Below are 21,144 nucleotides of genomic sequence, written 5' to 3'. Positions count from 1 at the left end.
CATTGGATTTTCTCACTTTGTTGCCATCTCCTTCATGGTATATCAGCTTTTCAGAAATTCATGTGAGCAATTTAACTTCTGGATTTTTCTTTTTTTTTTTTTTTTTTTTTTTAAATTTAGTATTGTCCTGTCATTTTTGCCTATTCAAGGTGCCCTTCTCAGACAAGATGTAGATCTTTCTCTTTCCCCTCTCTTACTCTTCTCATCTACCTCTTTCGGGCATCATGGTGCTTTCACATTGAACATATGAATGCTATTACATAAAATTTGATGTTGATGTCAGTATTGTGCCTTTTTCTGGGTAAATTAATACACTATTCTAAAAAGTAAATCATCTAAGGTTTTTGCTTTTCAACAACTTTGCCCAAATTAATAGTTCTTACTTGCAAACTGCCTCTATGCCTGCAAAGCTGTGATCTACTAAAGGAAAGTTATTTCTTCTCTGTTCCTTACCACAAAGAAAGGAAAATCATTTATCATGAGGTATTGTATCTGTTTTTTCAGATATCTACTTTGTATTTCAGTCCACTTTGTTAATGAAATTCATTATATGGCCTTTGCCTTTGACCGAAAAGCTTATTTGTCCACAGTGGCCTGTTTATTGGGTTTTTTTATTTCAAAACACTAAATGTGTCATGAAAGTACAACTTTGTTATTTTATTAACTTAGGCACAATAATTGAGCTTTGAACAACTCTGAGTTCTGATATTTGACTCATATTGTCTCCTTTCTGAGCTGAAAACATACTGGAATTTCACAACTCAGTACTTGTAATATTCTTTTAACTTCCTTGCATACTGTAGTACAAGTGTGGAAGTCTCACATGAGCAAGCACTTACTACACCTTAAGAGAATTTTTCATTTGGCCTCAAATAATTCCCAGGTTTCTTTGTTCCAAATACATGGGCATTCAATGTTCTATTGATTTTTCCTCTTCTAGGTATTAATTTTTATGACTTCTTTAGTAGAGCTAGCATTTTAAATATTTCTATATAAGCTTGAATGTAATGGTCATTCTGAATGTCTATAAGACTTGTGTTGTTTTTTGCAGCCCTGGAACTTTTTGGTTCTTGACTCTTTAGGTGTTTTTTTCGGAGACAGCTGACAGAAGGAACTTGAAATGCACTTGTCTTACAGCAGTATTTGATTTGTATTCATTGCAGGCTGGAATACTTGCTAGGGATAGCACAGCAAATAGGTCTGAGGTTTTGTGTCGTAACATAAAATTTTTACCTACTGGCTTTTATGGTATATTAAGTTAATGGCTGCCATCCTAAACAGAACTTTATAAAATACATCATCACAAATTTGATAGTTGCTGAAGTAAAAGATGTTTAATGGCATAGCACATCCATTGAAAAAAATGTTCTCACTCTTATATTCTAATAATTAGGAAGCACCTGCCAGTGCATTAAACAATGAATTTAAGTGACTCCCATAGCTGCCTTTATAAATCATGGATTCAAAGCATTTGTTATTGTGAAATAAATTCCTATTTGTCAAATGTATCTACTTTCAAATTTTATATTCTGAACAGAGTGATTCCTTTGTTCTCAATTTGTCCTGCTAAAGGCTTCATTTTGCTCAGTTTGTATGTCGTGTCAGCAGTACTTCTTCCAATGTGCTAACTAGACCTAATATACCATGCAAAAATTTGCTCTGGGCAACACAGAACAATTTTTTTTCATGACTCAGCTGTACAATTCTGAAACATATAGGCTTACTAGAATATTGATATGAAGATTAAAAACAGTACTGGGAAGAAGATAACAAGCATATACCTCTTCCATTGAGAAAATTCAGCTGTAGATTTGAGTTTTCCATCATAATGGAAGTTACTGTGTTAGCTTGTAGAGGAATAAGGAGAAGAAAAGAGAGATTAAATACCAAAAAAAATGTTTTGGAAAAGAAGAATTAGAGAAGGAGTGTAAATAATTTTTCTTCAAGTAACGTGTGCCAGCCTGAATTCCATTTTCTTAAAAATTGGATGAGATGTTCTCTTTATCCCAAGAATAATGTTAATATGTAATGCTGTGCAGCGATAGTATGTAATGAACTTAAAATGTCAGTATGTAGAGCTTTAGATCATTGAAATGATATCTTATTATAACCACATCAGATGATGAGTTACACCTAAATCTGAACAGAACAATAAAACTCTTGCTGTAGTGGAAATACACTTCCCCCTTTTTACTGACTTAAATGTTGATACTTTATGTACTTGCATAGTTTGGTACGTAAAATTGTTTTTAATAAAGAATATACATTTTTAAGGTTTTATTCTGGTTCACTGTCACATAATGACAAAATTCCAGAGGGTATAAAATCCTAGGACATGCGTGTATATATGTGACTGTATGTGCTATATGACATGTTGTAAAAATTGGTTATAGAACTGCGTTGACAAAACTCCAGAGTATTTGAAACAGTTACATTTTTCATACAAGTATAATTTTCTTTTTGCTACTATAAAAAAAAATCCTGAAATACAAATAGCTGAAAGCAAATACATTACTACAAATATGACTTCTTGTTCCTTAATGGCAGCTGCAGCTCCATTCCCTTGTGTTCATGTTTTGTCAGTTAGCTGTCAATCTTCCTTCAAGAATAATCCACTGTTTACTGAAAAGTGTAATTTGAAAGGGGATCAGAGACCCATAGATGTACTCAAGAAATAAACTTTTTAATTCATGAATCTTTTAGTTTATACAGTGTTCACTCAGATACCTCTTTCTAAAGTAAGTGTTAAGGTTTATAAATTGATGTACAGACTTCAGATGGTACCAAAAATTACTTTAGCAAGAAAGAGTACCATGGTTTTCCTCTCTGGCATGTATCTAATTACTCAATCATATAGACTAATTTTTCATGCTCAATTTTGCATGTCCAGACATGCCTGCCTAGTATGTCTCACCTTCCTAGTTAATTAGCATTTAAAAAGCAGCATTCCAAATATACAAATATTTCCCCTATACTCAACAAGTTTCTCCTGCTATTGCAAATCCAAAAAATTACTTAACCTACTATGGAACTTGCAGTTAGTGGTCATCTGCGAAACCTGTAGTTGGAGTAACTTAATATATGTCTCCACACTCTTTGTGGCTGAATTAGGGGCAGCATCCAATTGTTTTGGAGTAGGTAACTACATCAAACACAGGATTATTCTCACATTCTCCTATTTTTGTTAATTGGATTGTGGCTTTGGGGTAATTTGGGATTTACACTGCCCCTTGCTTCTTCTACAAAGTAAACTTTGTTTGTTTGTGTTTTTCACAGCTGTTTTGAATTCAGCCAAGTTTGTTTTGGGAGTTAGTGTTGTAGTAAAGCTTCTCTATCTTCACTTCTGCTTCCAGCACTAGCATTCAGGTCAAACTACCTTTTTTGCCTCACAGCTTGGAAACCAATTGAAAGAACACTTTGAAATTTCAAACATGTTGTAGGAACATATTGTAGGTCCTGACTAAGAAATTAAAAACATCTCTGAGTTCATAAATATTACCCAAAGGAATAGGTTATTATGGTGAAGGCTATGTCCAACATGGCTGTAATTTCTTTGTCAAAAGAAGATGTTACTACAGACCCAGAAAAAAATGGGAAACTTAAAGGTATAGATATTTTCTGGACAACTACAATTACATGACACCTCATTAGCCTTAAATTCTAAACCACAATTTAAATAACAGCAACAAAATGAGCTTGGCTGGATGGCTATTTCAGCTCTTCCATCTCTATAATCTATAAGGAAAACTTTCTCTGAGTCTCCTATATGGTGGCTGTCTTTCCTGTGTTACGCCATGACCAGTCTTTGTCAGCACACCAATGGTGTGAAGATCATCACACTTCCACACTATCTTGGACAAAAGGATTCAGCAGATGGGGTGAGGAAGAAGAGTTCCCACCCTACAACTTGCCAAGGGGAAAAGTAAAGTTATTAAACCATGGTCTTATCTGATTGTCTGAACTTGTGTCATCAGTGCTGCCTCATCCTTATATTGAAAGTAATTAGGTATATAGCAGCATCTAGGTGAATATTTGATCTTTGACTATTATTTTAGCTAAAGGACCAATGAGATACATCCCATATCATGGTTAGTATCAGAATGAGGGCAAAAAGTGCAGGGATGTTTTAGAGTCCAGAAAATAGTTCTTATTAATAATGTGATTGTGTTTTTAGGGGAATGCGGTTCATGAAAAACATCTCAAAATCTCTTTTGTTTCCTAATTAGAAGTCGTATTGTATTTTGGCTTCCATGGGTTAAGCAAGATGTTCATGCTCCAAAACAACTATTAACAGTTGAACTTTTAATTGCAGCTTTTCTTTCATTAGAATCACTAATTTGGTTTGGTTGTTTGACTGTAATGAAATGTGTAGGAATGTCAGTTGTCTCTGAGATTTTTTTTGCCCTCTTTCTTAAGTTGATTAAAAAGTTGTCATGTTGTTAATCAAAGCATCACAGTTGCAAAACTTTCCTTTCCTTAGGCAGCTAGGCTAAGCTGTGTCATGTAAACTTCCCGAAACTACCAGAATGTTGTTTCAGAGATCCTGGAAATCATACCTTCATCTCTGTTAAAGTCTCTCATGTGGGTACTGTGTGTCATAATGCCCATTAAGAGGGAAGACATTTTTTGCATGTCAATCTGCTAGGTAACTTGGGAATTAAGTGCTATAAGGATAGTAATGTTTTATTCCTAATGAGAGGTTAAGTTCTGTTTTTTTTCTGAAAGCCACAAGGTAATGATTCATCGAAGGATTGCTGTATCTTCTGTCGTCTTATTATTTAGTAATTAATAAATGTGGGAGGAGTCCCTCAAAATAAATTCTTATTCAGCCAGTGGTGTCAAAGCCTCTGTGTATAGCTGAGCAGAGTGTTCACAGTTTCTGGATATGTAAGATCACCTCTACTAACTAATTCCTTTGATAGCACTTTTAGGTACCCTAAATAATGCAGTATAGCTATAAAAACTGTCTAGGGACAACCAAAGTAGCAGCATAAACTCAGATTTGTATACTGTTTTAAATTATACCAGCTACCCATTTCCAGCCAGCTAGTCTGCGAAAGTAGGCAGCATTTCTCCACTTTTGCTCTAGGGCTGGGAACCTAGATCATATTCCGTGCTCAGTGCCAGATGGACTTTGTGGAAGACAGCCAGCACAGCCTGTTTCAGCCAGCCAGTCCTGTGAAAACCGGCTGCTGTCTCTGGACTCTGTTTTGGTTTGGGGCAACAGTGAACGCAGCAGTGAGCACACGGAAGATGTAACTCATATTCATTGAATTAATATATGAGTGAATCAAGGAGAGTCTGTATGAGACTGTTGTGTGTATCTGGATTATATAAATTTTTAAAAAATTCAAAATTAAATATTTCTTAAATAGGGTAAAATTTATCCATAGCTATTAAACTCTGCCATCAAAAGTGCCTGACATGTTTTATGGTCATGCTCAGTATGTGGGAGTCTGAACACCTGCACTAAGTTACACCATGGATGCTGAGACCGGTGTAAATACATGGAGTTTTATTTGTGGGGTCCAATGTTGATTTTCTAGATTATGCTATTACTTTTTACAGCGAAGCACTTGACTGTAAGCTGAACAAAATCGCTGTGCATAGTCACCACCTCTAGTGATTCTGTCAATTCCTCACCAGTTTGTGTGGGCACCTTGGCTGTTTTCTTAGTCCTGGTCTTGTTGGCCTGTAACTGAGCTGGACTGGATTTCATGTAGAGACATTGCTTGGAGCTGTTGCTTGCTAGGAAAATAATAAATGAAATTTTCACCAGAGTGGCATTCTGTTGGCTTACATTTGAGTTGGAGATGTTCACAGAGCTAATAACTGTCTAAAAGAAAGTGTTTATTTCAAGTGGGTTAGGGCTAAACTAAAACAATGCTATTTCATTGTTAAATAAAATTAAGATCCCTGAAAAAACTATTGGCTCAAACAGCTGGCTGCTGCACATTTCTTACTATAGTCATATGTGGTCTTCATTTTGCCAGAAACACAAATTCAGTAATTCAGGATTTGTCTTAGCAGTGAATGAGTTTAGATTTATTTTGTGTTTAATACTATGTTAAATTTTGAAGCAGTTAAGCATCATTTGCAGATATGCCCTTTTATAACTGGGTATCTATAATAAAAGAAATTGTGCTATTAAACACGTGCACATTATCCTAAGTGTTGGAAATTAACATGTGGTTAGAATAGTCAGAGGTTTCTGATCTGTTTAGTAAATGAACTGGAGTTAAGACATTTTGTATTTCTTCAGTTTTTGAGATGTTACTTCATATATTATTATATATGAAGTACATATATATACACTGAGTAGTTTATATATACTTCATATATATTATTACTTATTTTACATATATAAATTACTCAGTTTTGTGTTGTTTAAGTTCTTTAAAATAAACTCATACCCACATTACATACCCTGTCTAAAAAAAGGTTTAAAATTATTTTGGCAAATCATGTCCATACTCTAACAGATGTTCTAAGTTGGTAGATTAGTAGCCATTCACATACGTGTGGAACAACTTACGCCCAAAACAACATCATCTCATGTTTTTCACATCAGTGGTCATGATAAGAGCTTTTGAGGACTGGCTGCTACAGGGAAAATAGGCTACTGTCATGTACTATCCCCAGCAGATAATAGTATCTTCTATGATGGAAAGAAAACAGGGAATTACATTAGGTTTCTATTTTCAGATTTTCACAGACCTGCCTAGGCTAATAACTTCATATGCAGTCCCCTATTGGGTTCTTAAGCAAGTTAAAACTCTGATCTGCCTGTATGAACTGAACAGATACTACTAGGTAGTAATCAAATAAGCATATTTGGAGAGCATTGCTTCAAGTGAAGCTATGTGAAACTGCTGTTCCTTAGAAAACATAATATTTAAACAGGTGTAAAAGAGTAAAGAGTCTGAAAGCTAGTGGGTTTTGAGCTCTATAAGATTTTACTTTTAATCTTGCTGGGCAGGATGCTGCTTTTGAAGTGTTGCATAGTTAACATGGAAGAAAACTTGTCTGGAGAAATATGCATATGATCATGAAAACACACAATAAAACATTAAATTAATATACCTTAGTGTTTGGTCTCGAAGTGTTTGCTTTACTGAATAAACTATTTGTTCTCCATAACATGTTTAACCTCTTTCTGAATTCACACTTACAATAGTAAGGTGTATAAATGGGATTGTGAGAGATTGTTTTAGATTTTTTGCTTTTTAAACACTTAAATACTCATGAAAGTCATGCTACTCCTGGACATTAATTTGAAAACACATAAAACTCTAATGTGATAATGTTGTGGGGTTCTTTTTTCCCCTCCAAATTCAGAGAAAAGAACAAATTCTTGTAGCTAATATACATTCTTGGCAAAATTGATGGACTTTAATTGAAATAGGCCATTCTGAAGGCTTAGTCATAATTAAGTAATCCATGGCCTTCCGTAATGTTCCTCTCTCTGATGAACTTCACCCTGAATGTTAATGTAGTAAAGGAAGCAAATTAATAGTGTTTCTCCTATTTGTGTGGATTTCATCACTCTCTCTTTGGTGGCAGTTAACTAGTGTGTTGCTTCACCTCTTTCCATGTATATTAGCTTGAATTTGGACTGTCATCTCCTTGAGGGGATAGTCTCTATCTAGAGGTTTCTTCAACATGCAGTCCAAATTCAGCTTATCATTAAGAAGGATAATTATTATCAAAAATGTCTGCTTTTGACTGGTTTCCAATACACTTTATTAGATGTGTGTCATGTCTTGTAAACTCAGGACAAGTTATTTCTTAGTTATCCAAAATGATAATACTTCATAGAATCACAGAATCGTTTAGGTTGGAAAAGACCTTTAAGATCATCAAGTCCAGCCGTTAGCCTAGCACTGCCAAGTCCAACATTAAACCATGTCCCTAAGCACCCCATCTGCATGTCTTTTAAATACCTCCAGGGATGGGGACTCAACCACTTCTCTCGGCAGCCTGTTCCAATGCTTCACAACCCTTCTGGTGAAGAAATTTTTCCTAGTATCCAATCGAAACCTCCCCTGACACAACTTGAGGCCATTTCCTCTTGTCCTATAGCTTGTTACTTGGGAGAAGAGACTGACACCCACTCCGCTACTACATGAAGTAGCTTTATATGGCATGCTATTACTAAACCCAACTCAGTTTAATCCAGTCCCTGTACCCCAGCATCCATCATTCACATACTCATAAAAAATAAACATAATTATGTTTATTTTAGGAAAGAGTACTGGAGCACCTGAAATCATGTTTCAGTTTTGATCTTGGGTACTCCACAAGTTAATTGTATTGCCTTAAGAATTAACATATAACTCACAGAGGCCTTATTTCCAATTAGTTCATTTCTGTTTTACTTACTTACATTGCATTAACAGAAAGGAAGGAAAGAGCACAGATTACACTTAACTCAAGTATTTTACTGAACCATGACAACTCTCAGTCTTGAAGGGAAATCACAAGCATATGCTGTATTTAGGGAAATTTAAAAATATATTACATTGTTGTTATCCTTGACTATCCTAGTGAAGGGTTATATATATGTGCCATCTGCAGTGCAATAACACGAAATATTTCATGACTTTATGAATACTAGATAAATATTTAACACAGCTTTGTAGAAATTTGCATGCATTGAACAATTGTTTGTCACTGCCAAAGAAAATGGCCTGATCTGGGGACATGATGATTTCAGTTAGCAATTCAAATTGCTTCTGTGGAATCAGACCTGAGACAGGAGAATGTTAAAGTTGGAAAAGGACCCCTTGTTCAAAATGTCAGTCACTCATGCTTTGGTTCCCCTATTAGTCCTACCAGCGTGGCATTTGCTGTTACATCCGTTGTGTGGCTGCGGTAATTGTGTGGCTGTACAGCTCTTCTGCTCAAACCATGGTTGCATCTCTTCTGATGGATTTTAGCTTTGCATCTTACATGGTACTCCCCCCAGATGCCTCTAAAATGAAAGGGAAATACTGAGTTTGTTCATGAATTTATTTAAAGCATTTGCCTAGAGCATTTGCAGCCAGATAAACTTCACAGAGCTTCCAAATATTAAATGGATTCAGTGTCAAAAAGTAGAATAGATAGCAAAAACAGAGATCTTACTTCTCAGTCCCTTAATAGTTTGTAGCCTCAAATAAAATTTCATGAGAATATGTGCCTTGGATGTAGGTCATTCAGCAATCTTCTTATAGAGGGAAAGAAGTATGAAAATAAAGAAACCTCACATGTGACCAGATCTTTTATTTTGGTTATATGGATATAATTTCCAGAACTTTACCCAATTAAAAGCTGCTGTGGAACCACAGAAAAGTATGGAGAAAACTGTTTGCAAACTGTTGCAAAGCTAATTTGTCAAAATTCCTTAAAAAAATATTGTCTTTAAATGTATTCTATTTTAGGTGAGTATGGGCCACAGATGGTCATGAATTTCAAAATTTGATGAGTCGATGGCAACTGCAGTGTACAAAACTGAGAGGTGTGGGTACATTTGCATAAATATGTATCCATACAAGTATAATCTATGCTTTGAGTGGCCTCACAGTGTCATCATATGCCTGTAGGGAAAGACACAAGGACAAATGCCACACAGTTCTCACTGTTTTCTCTTCAAGAAAAGCTGCTTGCCATCATTTTTTCATTAAGTACTGGTCTTCTGTCTTCTGAAAACTTCTACTCTGATTATTGCCTGTTGTTTAGAACATAGGTCTGAAAGTTCATTGTGGAAAAAACACAACCTGTAATTCCTTCATGAAGTGATGATTCATTCCTCATTAGAAATGGGGTGAGGTACTGTTGCAAACTGACGTGATTCACATTATATTGTTGAATACATATTATTTTGGTTATCCTTCATCACTGGAACAGTCTCTCACTTTCTTCACTTCTTTACTACCATCGCCCTGACTGGCCCACAGCTATGAAGGAGATACACCATGCTGCTGTTTTGAGTATTTGGAGAACAATGTCTCGGGGAAGCAATTTGAGGAGCCTATTGATCACACACAGTTTTATTACTAGGTAACTTTAAAGAATAATCTACCTAAGGACATATGTAATAAAACAAAGAAGGTAATAATTAAAATGAGTGGGTTTTTTTTCTTTTTTTAAAGACAATACCTGACAGTAAACATCTGCCTTATTTAACATTTTAACTAACTGGATTTCAACTAGCCCTCTAACTCTCTCTAACCTGAAATCTCTTGCCCTCTCAAATAAAGATGAAGTTAGTTTTTTTTCATTTAAGGTGGCTACTCACTTTGGTTTTATCCATTTCTGTCCCCTCTTTAGAGACAGAGCAACAATTGTCTCTTAACAGAGTTAACAATTGTCTCTTACTAGCTTTTTAATATACACATAGAACTAAATCAAAGAACTTCCACTTCCTTGCAAGCAAGCCTATGCCTGTAGCAACTCACATTTAAAGAAGTATAGTTACAACATTAATCACTATGAGGCGTTTAGCCCAAAATTCATATTCATCAGCTAGTTTTCACATTACAGTCTCTGATTCAGGTCTTCTAGGCAGGTTTTGTTTCTGGCAGGTTTTGTTTTTTTCAGATTTCAGTTTGTTTGGTTTTGGTTGGTTCAAGTTTCAGCATTTGCAAATAAACTATCTGGTCCATGTTTTTATCTTTATAGTGAGTATCAGGTGGTAACTAGGACTCTGTCAGTCACCTATTTAATAGTGATAATGAAAATATCTTTGTTTTCATGATTTTGTCTTCTTAAGGACTTAATCTTTTGAGAGACTTGTCTGATGATGCATTTCATACCCTGAAAGCTTCTCAAACAGCTCCTAGAAAAGCCTCAAATGAAAAAAATCCTGAGAAATGTACATATTTTACATCATCCAATAAAACTAATTACTTTGGGAATTTAACAAACAGGCAGGCAAAGATTTCTGATTGAGAATGTCTTTCCAATAGCCTTATCCTTGTTATATCATTGTAATAGCAGCCCTGCTAGTAGATTAGATCAAATAACCATACCACTGCTGTAACATATAAAAACTTGCCTTCTCAGGTAGACAAGACTTGAGGGTTTTTGATCAGAATATGATTAAAAAAACATTAACAATCTAATTAGTATTTATAGCTTTTACTCTTTTCCTTTTGTTGTTTCAACTTTGCATTGTAAATAGTCTACATGTACAGCATTGCAAACTGGATTTACTTGTTGCGAACTCTAATCATCCTCAGATTGAGAGAGAATTTTTCAGTCAATTTTTCAAGTATGAATAACTAATGAAAAATCATGCTTGAAATTTTCAGGGTTGAGGGCATATTTGCTGTCATTTTTACAAACGTCATTAATGTACAGGTGTCGTGGTTTAGCCCCAGCCAGCAACTAAGCACCATGCAGCCGCTCGCTCACTCCCCCTACCCCAAAGGGATGGGGAGAGAACAGAGGAGTAACAGTGAAAAAACACTCCTGCGTTGAGATAAGAACAGTTTAAGAATTGAAATAAAGTAAAATAGTAGTAGTAATAATAATAATAACACTAATAATAATATACAAAGCAAGTGATGCATAATGCAATTGCTCACCACCCGCCGACCGATACCCAGACAGTTCCCAAGAAGCGATCGCTGCTCCCTGGCCACCCCCCCCCAGTTTCTATACTGAGCATGACGTCATATGGTATGGAATAGCCCTTTGGTCAGTTTGGATCAACTATTCTGGCTGTGCCCCCTCCCAGTTTCTTGTGCACCTGGCAGAGCATGGGAAGCTGCAAAGTCCTTGACTAGCATAAGCAGTACTTAGCAACAACTAAAAACATCAGCATGTTATCAACATTCTTCTCTTACTAAATCCAAACCACAGCACTGTGCCTGCTACTAGGAAGAAAATTAACTCTATCCCAGCCAAAACCAGGACAACGGGTTTGACAGCTAGATAGTTATGGAACTGTCCTGTTTCATTAACAAAATTCTTTGTAGTTATTTGATAATCCCAGCTGAAACCAGAAGTCACATGAACTTTAGTGATATTTTTAAACAAAGTTACTACGCTGGGTGTAGCAACTAAAATGTGATTCCTTCCCAGTGTGGGACAGATTTATGTCATCAGAAGCAGTAGGATAAAATTTACTTTTTTTGGAGGTGAGACTCTTCCTATTAGGATGAAAGCTAAACAATTTAATGTCAGTAAACTATTTTGAGGAAAGGAGTAATTTCTCTATATAGTCTCTGCATGTGTATGTGTTTATGTACATACTTCAGATTCTGTTCCTTCAGTGGTGTTATCGTGAATTAAATTGCTACCATAAAGAAAAAGGGAAAAATAATTTAACAAAGTATAAAGCATATCAATCAAAATGACATCTCTCTTCTAAATGTTTTATAAATACAGAACTCATTTATAGTCTTAGGAGTCATGTGACAACCAGTTTTATTAATCGGTGATAATAATGTCTCTTCAACATAGAGGGTATTTCTTTAGTTCTCAATCTGCATTTTTATACAATTTAGCATGTGTTTAGAGAAAGAGTAGTGGGATTATGTATAAATGCGTATAGGTATTTAATAACTAAATAGTGCTACTAGACCCTGTTACACTGTTCTGATGAAAAGCCCATTTTTTATTTCAGTTCACATTGTATTAACAAATACAGTATATATTGTAATCATTGTAAGTTTTAGGCTATAACTTGGTGCTAGGATTGTAAGAAGAAATAGATGTTTACTATCTGTTAGGCACACTTGAATCCAGATCCTGCAAGCGTATGTGTATGCCTGCATGTATATATATTGCTTTAGCTGCATGAGGAATAATGACAGAGGGTCACTATTTGCAGGACTGTGGTCACAACTGAGTCAGAGTACACAATCTATTAAGCATTTTAACTTCATCATTAATTTTTGTTAAAGTGAAATATTTCTATTTCCTTCCTTTGTTTTATATATATATGTGTGTGTGTGTGTACACATATATATAGCTTTAGTAAGATTTATAAGGGGCCCTGCAAAAAATCAAGAAATACAGATTGTCTTGTCATCGTATCATACTGCAATGAGATTTTCTTATGAGATCAGTGATTTTTATCTTGTTAAAGAAAAAAGATGTCTTCTTTGAGAGGTGGAATCTTTAGATACATGAAGTTTTTGCCTGGTTTAGTTTTGAATTGGTTATTTGAATGAGCATAATATAATTGAATTTTGAAAACAATAGATAACCATCTACTGAGTAAAAACTTTTATCATATCTTATGAACTGTACGTTTTGACGATGCATCAACCAGAATTTAACCAGTGTGGATGAAGGTATTCTTTTGTATGCTGAAGCTTCAGAGTATTTCAAATCTGAATTGTTCTGAATCTTGACAAGGATGGCATTCAGTCAGAATTATTCAGAGTAAAATGAAGTAAAGCAAGGGTATAAGTTAAAAAATAAACAGACTAACAGAACCCTGAATCCCTAAGGAGGGCAAAAGGTTTCCTTTTTCTTTACCTTAATAGGAGTGAGCATTTTTCTTTCTATTTAATTGGGATGAAAACTGTATCTATGCCTAGGAAGAATACATGCAAATAATACCTTGAGAACATGGATATGTTTAATTTCACATAGAATAGTATGACAAGCTATATTTGATGTTTGTAATTGATGTAGTGGAGGAAGAGAGAGAATCTCCTTCATTCTGTGCATGTTTGCAGCCCTTCAAATTTTTGCTTCCTTTTTTGCTATCATAGCTAGTTAACAATAAACAGTAACGACTTCTGAATACTATGCTATATGTTCTTCATACCAAATGTACAAAATTAGCCCATTAACAATAATTATTTTGGGGGGAAAAAAGTAGACTGTGTTAGGTTTGCATTTAGTATTAACATCTGTGGTTGCATTTACTGCAATTCCATATAAACAAGACATTTTATGAATTAGGATTTTTTTGTGGACACAATTGTACCTTCTAGGAGAAAGATGAAATAGGCTTTATATGAAGAAACTTCACTCAATCTGACTAAGACTAAAGTAGAATGATTTTTTAAACTCAAGGGTTTTTTTTCACTTTTGTAAAAACAGTGCTAAGGCATGTCCTTGATTTCCTCACCTCCATTCTCAAAAATTCTATCTCCTGAGCAAATAAATGCATGTTGTTTATTCCATGCTAGCAGCAGTGTGAAAGAGTCCAGCATAATGCACTTGTGTACGAAACGTTACATTTACTGTACATATATGCTTTGCTTAAATATGCTATTTTTAGCACTCCTTTTTACTAAACACACGTACATAAACTGTGCTGTTAACTTGTAGCTGTTGCGGTCTGTGTTTTTCTGTAAAACAGGTTTACTTTTTATTCTCACATATCCAGTTGTGCCATTTTCAATGGATTTCTTTGTTTTTAAGAGGATTGTTTTTCATTTTTATTTTACAGAGTTACATACATGGAAGCAGTCAGGCTCAGTTTGTTGCAGAATCACATATTATTCTTCTCCTGAGTATCCTTCAAACTGAATGGTGATGAACAGAAAAAAAGCAAGCTGAGGCACAGTGTGCTGTTAAATGAAATTGGTCTGACAGTGAATATCATTGAACTTTTGAGCAGGTATTGTATTTTGGCTTACTTACTCTATGTTTAAATAAACATTCAACGTTGTTGCTATTTACTGCCAAGTAAAGTTGGCATTGCTTTTCACTAATATATGCCTTATTATCTCCTTTGTTACTCTTATGCCTGGTTGCTAATCTTAATGTTTTTCCTTTCAATATTACCTTTTCAGTAGCAGAACCTAATTGTCTTCTTTTTTTCACTCTTTATTATAAAAGTTAAAAATTTGATGTTAAAAATTGTTTTATTTCTTTTAACTGACAAGGAAAGCATATGAAACTTTCTAATCATGCATGAAGATGATTTGTCCTCCAGTAGTCTTTGGTTTTGTTTTTTTCCCCCAACTGATCTCAACAGTTTACTACTACTTCTTGAAACAAATAACTCAGACCCATTTGTTCTGACATAATTTCCTCACAGAAAGAGTCTGAGACCTACTTTTACTCTTTCATTCTTACTGAGTCAGAGCAAGTTAAATTAGGGGGTTTTTTTTGTGAGTATGTCTTAATAATCTGTAAGAAAAACTCATACTATCTGGTTTCTTTAAACCCTGCTTCTAATCAGCTTTGTTCATGGAGTGAAAACTCTAGTCACCATTAACCACTATTAAAATACAGTTGTTCCATCACAAATACCTTCCTCTAAGGAGAACAAGAGGAAGAAAATAACATTTCCCAATTTGAAGTAATAGTCAGATCTGAGTTTGATGATCGTAGCTGCTCTCTTGTTCTCTTTCTGAAGTTATGCTGGCTTAGATCCTGCCCTTCCTCTGACTTCCCTGTCTACATTCATCTTTGGCACTTACTATCCAAAGAGAACACCATCATTTCATCTTTTTGATTCATTACATTAATTTGCCTGGCATCAATTTTGCTACCTGTGAAACCTTATTTGCTCTGTTCATAGCCATTACAAATTTAATTTCAAAGTTGTTATATTTTGCAGAGTAGATGCAATATTCACAACTGAACTGGAATAGTGTGTCTAGTTCTGGGTCCCCCAGTACAGGAAAGATGCAGACTTACTTAAGCAGGTCAAGCAAAGGGCCGTAAAGATGATTAAGGGACTGGAACTCTCTTCTATGAGGAGAGGCTGAGAGAGCTGGTACTGTTTAACCTGGAGAAGAGAAGGCTCTCAGGGGGATGTTATCAATGCATACGCGATGGGAGGATATGAAGAAGGAGACAGACTTTCTTAGTAGTGCCCTCTGACAGGACAAGAAGCAGTGGGCCCAATTTGAAAGATAGGAAATTCAGTCTGAAGACAAGAAGACACTTCTTGTTTAGTCTACTCTACCCTTAATTGGTTTAGTGTGGACTTGGTAATGTTAGGTTAATGGTTGGACCGGATGATCTTAAAGGTCTTAAACGATTCTATGATTCTATTGCGAGGGTGGTCAGACTCTGGAACAGGTTGCCCAGAGGGGCTGTAGAGTCTCCACCTGTTAAGATATTCAAAACCTGACTGAACATGGTTCTGGTCAACCTGCTTTAGCAGGTTGCTTGAGCCTAGGAGTTGGATTAGATGATCTCAAGAGGTCCCTTCCAATCTCAACCATTCTGTGATTCTGTCAATTCTCCAGGTTTTATATCATACCCTAATTAATGTTATGTCAAAGCACATTGTATTTGTTAAAGTTTTGGAAGCATGTTTATTTGTTCATTATTTCTAAATTTGTGCTCCTTTTCTTGGGAAGAGAGAGTTAAAAATAAATAGCTTTACCAAAAAACAGCCAAGTCAAAACTCAGTGATTATTAGTTTAATTGCTACATTTTTTTAAAAGTACAGAGACAGCTATTATGCTTCAGATTAAAATTTTCTTGTATAATAGATAGTATGCATCTTATTAGTGTCATGTTTATGCTTTGTTTTGTATAGCCACTATTTATTTTTTAATGTTTTTTGCTTTTCCCAAACTGCCACAACTTAAACAAATCCGTTATCTAAAACAAATCCTATTGTCTGCTTGAGAATGGGAAAAATAAACCCAAAAACCAGCTAAGAGTAAAACTTGAACAAAAAAGTTTTGTTCATGACATATTTTGTTTGTCTGACTCAGGCATGAAAGTGATATCTTTTTGTTGGCAGAGACTGTCTTTAAACTGGGAAGTTGGCTAACTACATTAAAGCAGCTGGCTGAAAGAATCCTTTCAGTGAGGTTGTTCATTGCCACTTGCGAAAAGAATTCTCTAAGGTTTCATTTCATGGCTCAATACTGTTGAGCTGAGTTTTTGGTCACACAAATTTCACAAGTGATATGAAATCTTGACAGATTTTAACAGTTATGCATGAAAGAATTAGTATTTCTTTATCCTTTCAATGTTGGTAGTAATTATTATATGCTTCATTGCTTCTTCATTATTTGTTTATTCAGGAAATGTTGATAGAAAGTGTGGGAATTAGGAAAAAAGTATGCCAGATTGATAAACAGTAGTACATTCACTTTATCCTTTACAGTTTAATAGATGCATTGAATTTTAAAACAAGACATTACTATGCTGGTAATGTACATGTTTCATTTGGTTGATTCTTTTCACTTTGTAGTAGTAAGAACAAGGACAAGATTTTTACTTCTTGCTAGATGTTGAAATGCAATGTTGTGTTTCTGTGTGAAGTGAATTTTTAACACCTGTGATGAGAAAAATATAAGTTTCCATTGTATTTCTATACTTACTTTCAGACAGTGATTCTACCCAGTCTGCTAGATTATTTCCATATAAGGATGCTGGTTTTTCCAGAGCTGTAGCTTGATGATTAGGACATGGGTAAGAAGGACTTGTGAAAATGTCAGATATTCAGTTTCAATTATATTATAAAGCAAAATTAAATTCAGTAAAATCTGTGCAATGTTACTGATTCCATACTAGGTACATGCCCAATTTTTTTTATAATATTTTAAACAAGTAGTTTTAGTCCTAACAGATGGTTCCTACATCTTAGTAGTAACACAGTGGAAGTCACTGTAATAATACAGCATGTACAATGTTACATCACTAAAACAGGGAGATCACTCAGCACTTGCCATCACGGGCAAACCAGACTTGACTTGGGGAAATTAGTTTAATTTACTACCAATCAAAATCAGAGTAGGATAATAAGAAATAAAAACTAAATCTTAAGACACCTCCCCCCTCACCTCTCCCTTCTTCCTGGGCTTAACTTTACTCCCGATTTTCTCTACCTCCTCCTCACCAAGCAGCACAGGGGGACGGGGAATGGGGGTTGCGGTCTATAGGTGACTATAAGAAAATCCAATAAATAAAAACCCCAGAATCCTCCTTCCTCAGTGCACATACAGGCTGCTGGTGGCCACCTTGCTGTCCAGATCTGACTAGCACATTCATTGACCTTGTCAGAAAGCCAAAAAACTACTGCGATGGAACTTTGTAAGGCAGGCAGCTGAATATGTTTATTCTTCCAGCCTGCATTCATTTTTCAGTTAACCCTTTTGACATAATTGTTTTCATCTTTTTTTATAAAGGCTAATTATTAGTAGTAATAGCATAATACTAGTCACCCTAACTACTTGTCTCATGAAAATGCAAAGATTTTGTCAGACTAGTGGATGCAGTGTAGCTCATTTTCTATACTTGCTCCAGGTATGTGTGTGTGTGTATATATATATATATACTTTCTATACTAGCTTCTTGATAGCAAAAACTTCATTTTTAAGAATATTCTCTGGCCCACTCAACAGTTTTGAGTTTTACCACATTCCTAATATTCTGAGCATCTGACTCTTTCTGATAAGCAAATGCTACTTACACTGACACCAGTACTACTTAATAAAACCAACAGGTGGTGAACTTGTCATTTTAGCCAATAGCATGTGTTAAACTGAGAAACACCTATCAGAGAAGAGGTGAGTTTATAGGCATTGTTAATCCAAGCTTTATATTGGTTGAAAGCCATGCATCTAGAAAGCCTTAGGGCTTTTTTATTTACAGGAAAATGTAGAGAAACAGGGCATGAGAGTGCATAATCTCCAATGTGCATATACAGCAATATGCAAGCAAACTGTGGGTGGCCCACTGAGGAGTAACAGAGGCACAGATGAATGAAATGTCAGCAGCCATAGTGCTGTGGTTTCAGCTGGGTGAGTATAGGCTGATACTGCAATGGCTTGCTCAGCTTGCTTTCTGCAATTTTAATGATGGCTGATCCCTACAGTTTCTTCACCAGAAGCAAAATTCAGCTGAAGTATAACACAAGAATGTTCGCAGAGACTACGCACAGCTTGTTCAGATTTCTCCTTCCCTTTGATTTTCATGCCTGTTTACTGGTAGTATAAGCAGCTGATTACATATCTTATTTAGACTTTAATAAACTTAGTATTAGATGACAGCTCTAACAGACACAAGATGCTTCATGGACCTGTGCATCTTTTCCACTTAGAAAAAGAGGACCTGCAGGAATAGAAACATTTAAGTTGATAATTAGCTAAACAGAGTCACTCAGGGAGAGGGTTCCTTTCCTTCCAGAACAGGGAAAGAAATAGCTTCTAAACTTTACTGAGTACTTATTGCTTGTGGTGGGTTGACCCTGGCTGGATGCCAGGTGCCAGCCAAGCTGCTCTATCACTCCCCTCCTCAGCTGCACAGGGGAGAGAAAATATAATGAAAGGCTCATGGGTCAAGATAAAGACAGGGAGAGATCATTCACCAATTACTGTCACAGGCAAAACAGGCTCAACTTCGGGAAATTAACTTAATTACCAGCCAAATCAGAATAGGATAATGCAAAATAAAACCAAATCTTAAAAACACCTTTCCCCCAGCCCTCCCTTCTTCCCAGGCTTAACTTTACTCCCAGTTTTCTCTGCCTCCTCCCTCCCCGAGCAGCACAGGGGATGGGGAATGGGGGCTGCAGTCATTTCATCACACATTGTCCCTGCTGCTTCCTCCTCAGGGGAGGACTCCTCACGCTCTTCCCCTGTTCCGGCATGGGGTCCCTCCCGCAAGAGACAGACCTTCATGGACTTCTCCAGCATGAGTCCTTCCCACAGGCTACAGTTCTTCACAAACTGTTCCAGCATGGATCCTTCCCATGGGGTGCAGTCCTTCAGAAGCAGACTGCTCCAGCATGGGTCCCCACAGGGTCACAAGTCCTGCCAGCAAACCTGCTCCAGGGTGTGCTTCCTATGGGGTCACAGCCTCCTTTGGCCACATCCACCTGCTCCAGCATGGGGTCCTCTACAGGCTGCAGGTGGATATCTGCTCCAGTGTTAACCTTCATGGGCTGCAGGTGGCCAGCCTGCCTCACCATGGTCTTCACCACAGGCTGTAGGAGAATCTCTGCTCTGGCACCTGGAGCACCTTCTGCCCCTCCTTCTTCAGTGACCTTGGTGTCTGCAGAGTTGTTTCTCTCACGTATTCTCCCTCCTCTCTCTTCTGACTGCTGCTAGTGTTGCTGATTTTTTTTCACCCTTCTTAAATATGCTATCCCAGAGGCACTGCCACCATCACTGATGGGCTCTGCCTTGGACAGCAGCGGGTCCATCTTGGAGCTGGCTGGCACTGACTCTGTCAGACATAAGGGAAGCTTCTAGCAGCTTCTCACAGAAGCCACCCTCATAGCCACCCTGCTTCCAAAACCTGGCCACGCAAACCCAGTACACTGAGAAACAGTCCTTTATGTAAGAAGTAGCCCCCATAATTCTGATATTCTTTTTACCTTATGAAATGAGGATTTGTAGATCTTTCAGGCTCACTTGCCCAAGCTAGTTCTAGACTACATTGTTTGAGGTGAAATGGTTGTGTGGTCCAGGGCATGTGGAGACACCAAGCTAGCTGAGTACAGAGGCAACTTCAGTCAAATTCCAGCATAACATGGCATCACTGCCTTTGTGCTTGTTCGAGGAGCATTTTAGTCCAGAACAGTTTAGCTCCACCCTGCCAAGACAGACACCTCATCTATCTAAACTGTAATATATCCAAATCCACAGAGTTGGCTTGGCATCCCAATGCAATTTTCCTGTTAGTAGGAATGCAATACAAAGTGCCTGGTTGTGCGTGCTCAAGCTGATCCAGAGTTGATAAGCTTTGCTGCACACACAGTGATGCCTGCTCAGTCACTCAGGTGGCACTCAGGAACAGGCTGTTTTCTCGGGTATGGCGCAAACACATAGAGCTGACAACCAAAACTGTGCCTGAGCTAGTAAAAGTCCTTGTGGGTGAGCACCTAGCAGAGAACAGTGAAAGAACATGGTTGGATATGATTGTACTTGTTATATTATATGCTTCAGTGACTTTCAGGCTATTACTACTCTGAAACTTTGAGGGGTTTATGTTATGGTGATAACATGACTGTTATTCAGTTTTGTTGTTATTTGGCTCCCCTTTCTCTTATGTTGGAGAGTTAACTTCAAGAAATAATCTTCTTTCCTTGAAGAAGAAACTTCAAGGTTGAAAGGGACTTCTGAAGATCACATGCTCCAATCTTCCTCTTAAAGCAAGATTATCACCAACACTGGATCTGGTCTTCCATATCTGTCTAGTGCAAGTGTTTAAAAACTCCAAGGATGGGGATTACATAATCTCTCTGGGCAGTTACAGAAATGAAGTTGTTCTAAT

The 21,144-nt window shown here is 36.5% G+C and overlaps 1 protein-coding gene across 1 annotated transcript in view; it reads left to right on the top strand.

Annotated features, from left to right (window-relative positions):
* Positions 1-21,144, top strand: part of TUSC3 (tumor suppressor candidate 3) — an 80,230-nt gene that overhangs the window by 46,027 nt on the left and 13,059 nt on the right. The window contains exon 6 of the mRNA XM_075709103.1: positions 14,399-14,462. Within this exon, the coding sequence (XP_075565218.1) occupies positions 14,399-14,462 (64 nt within the window). The remainder of the gene's footprint in view (positions 1-14,398; positions 14,463-21,144) is intronic.

Source organism: Pelecanus crispus, chromosome 4 (genome assembly GCF_030463565.1).
Source record: "Pelecanus crispus isolate bPelCri1 chromosome 4, bPelCri1.pri, whole genome shotgun sequence".
NCBI classification, from domain to species: domain Eukaryota; kingdom Metazoa; phylum Chordata; class Aves; order Pelecaniformes; family Pelecanidae; genus Pelecanus; species Pelecanus crispus.
Note: the sequence above shows the minus strand (reverse complement) of the source record. Positions and strands in the feature narration are given on the sequence as shown.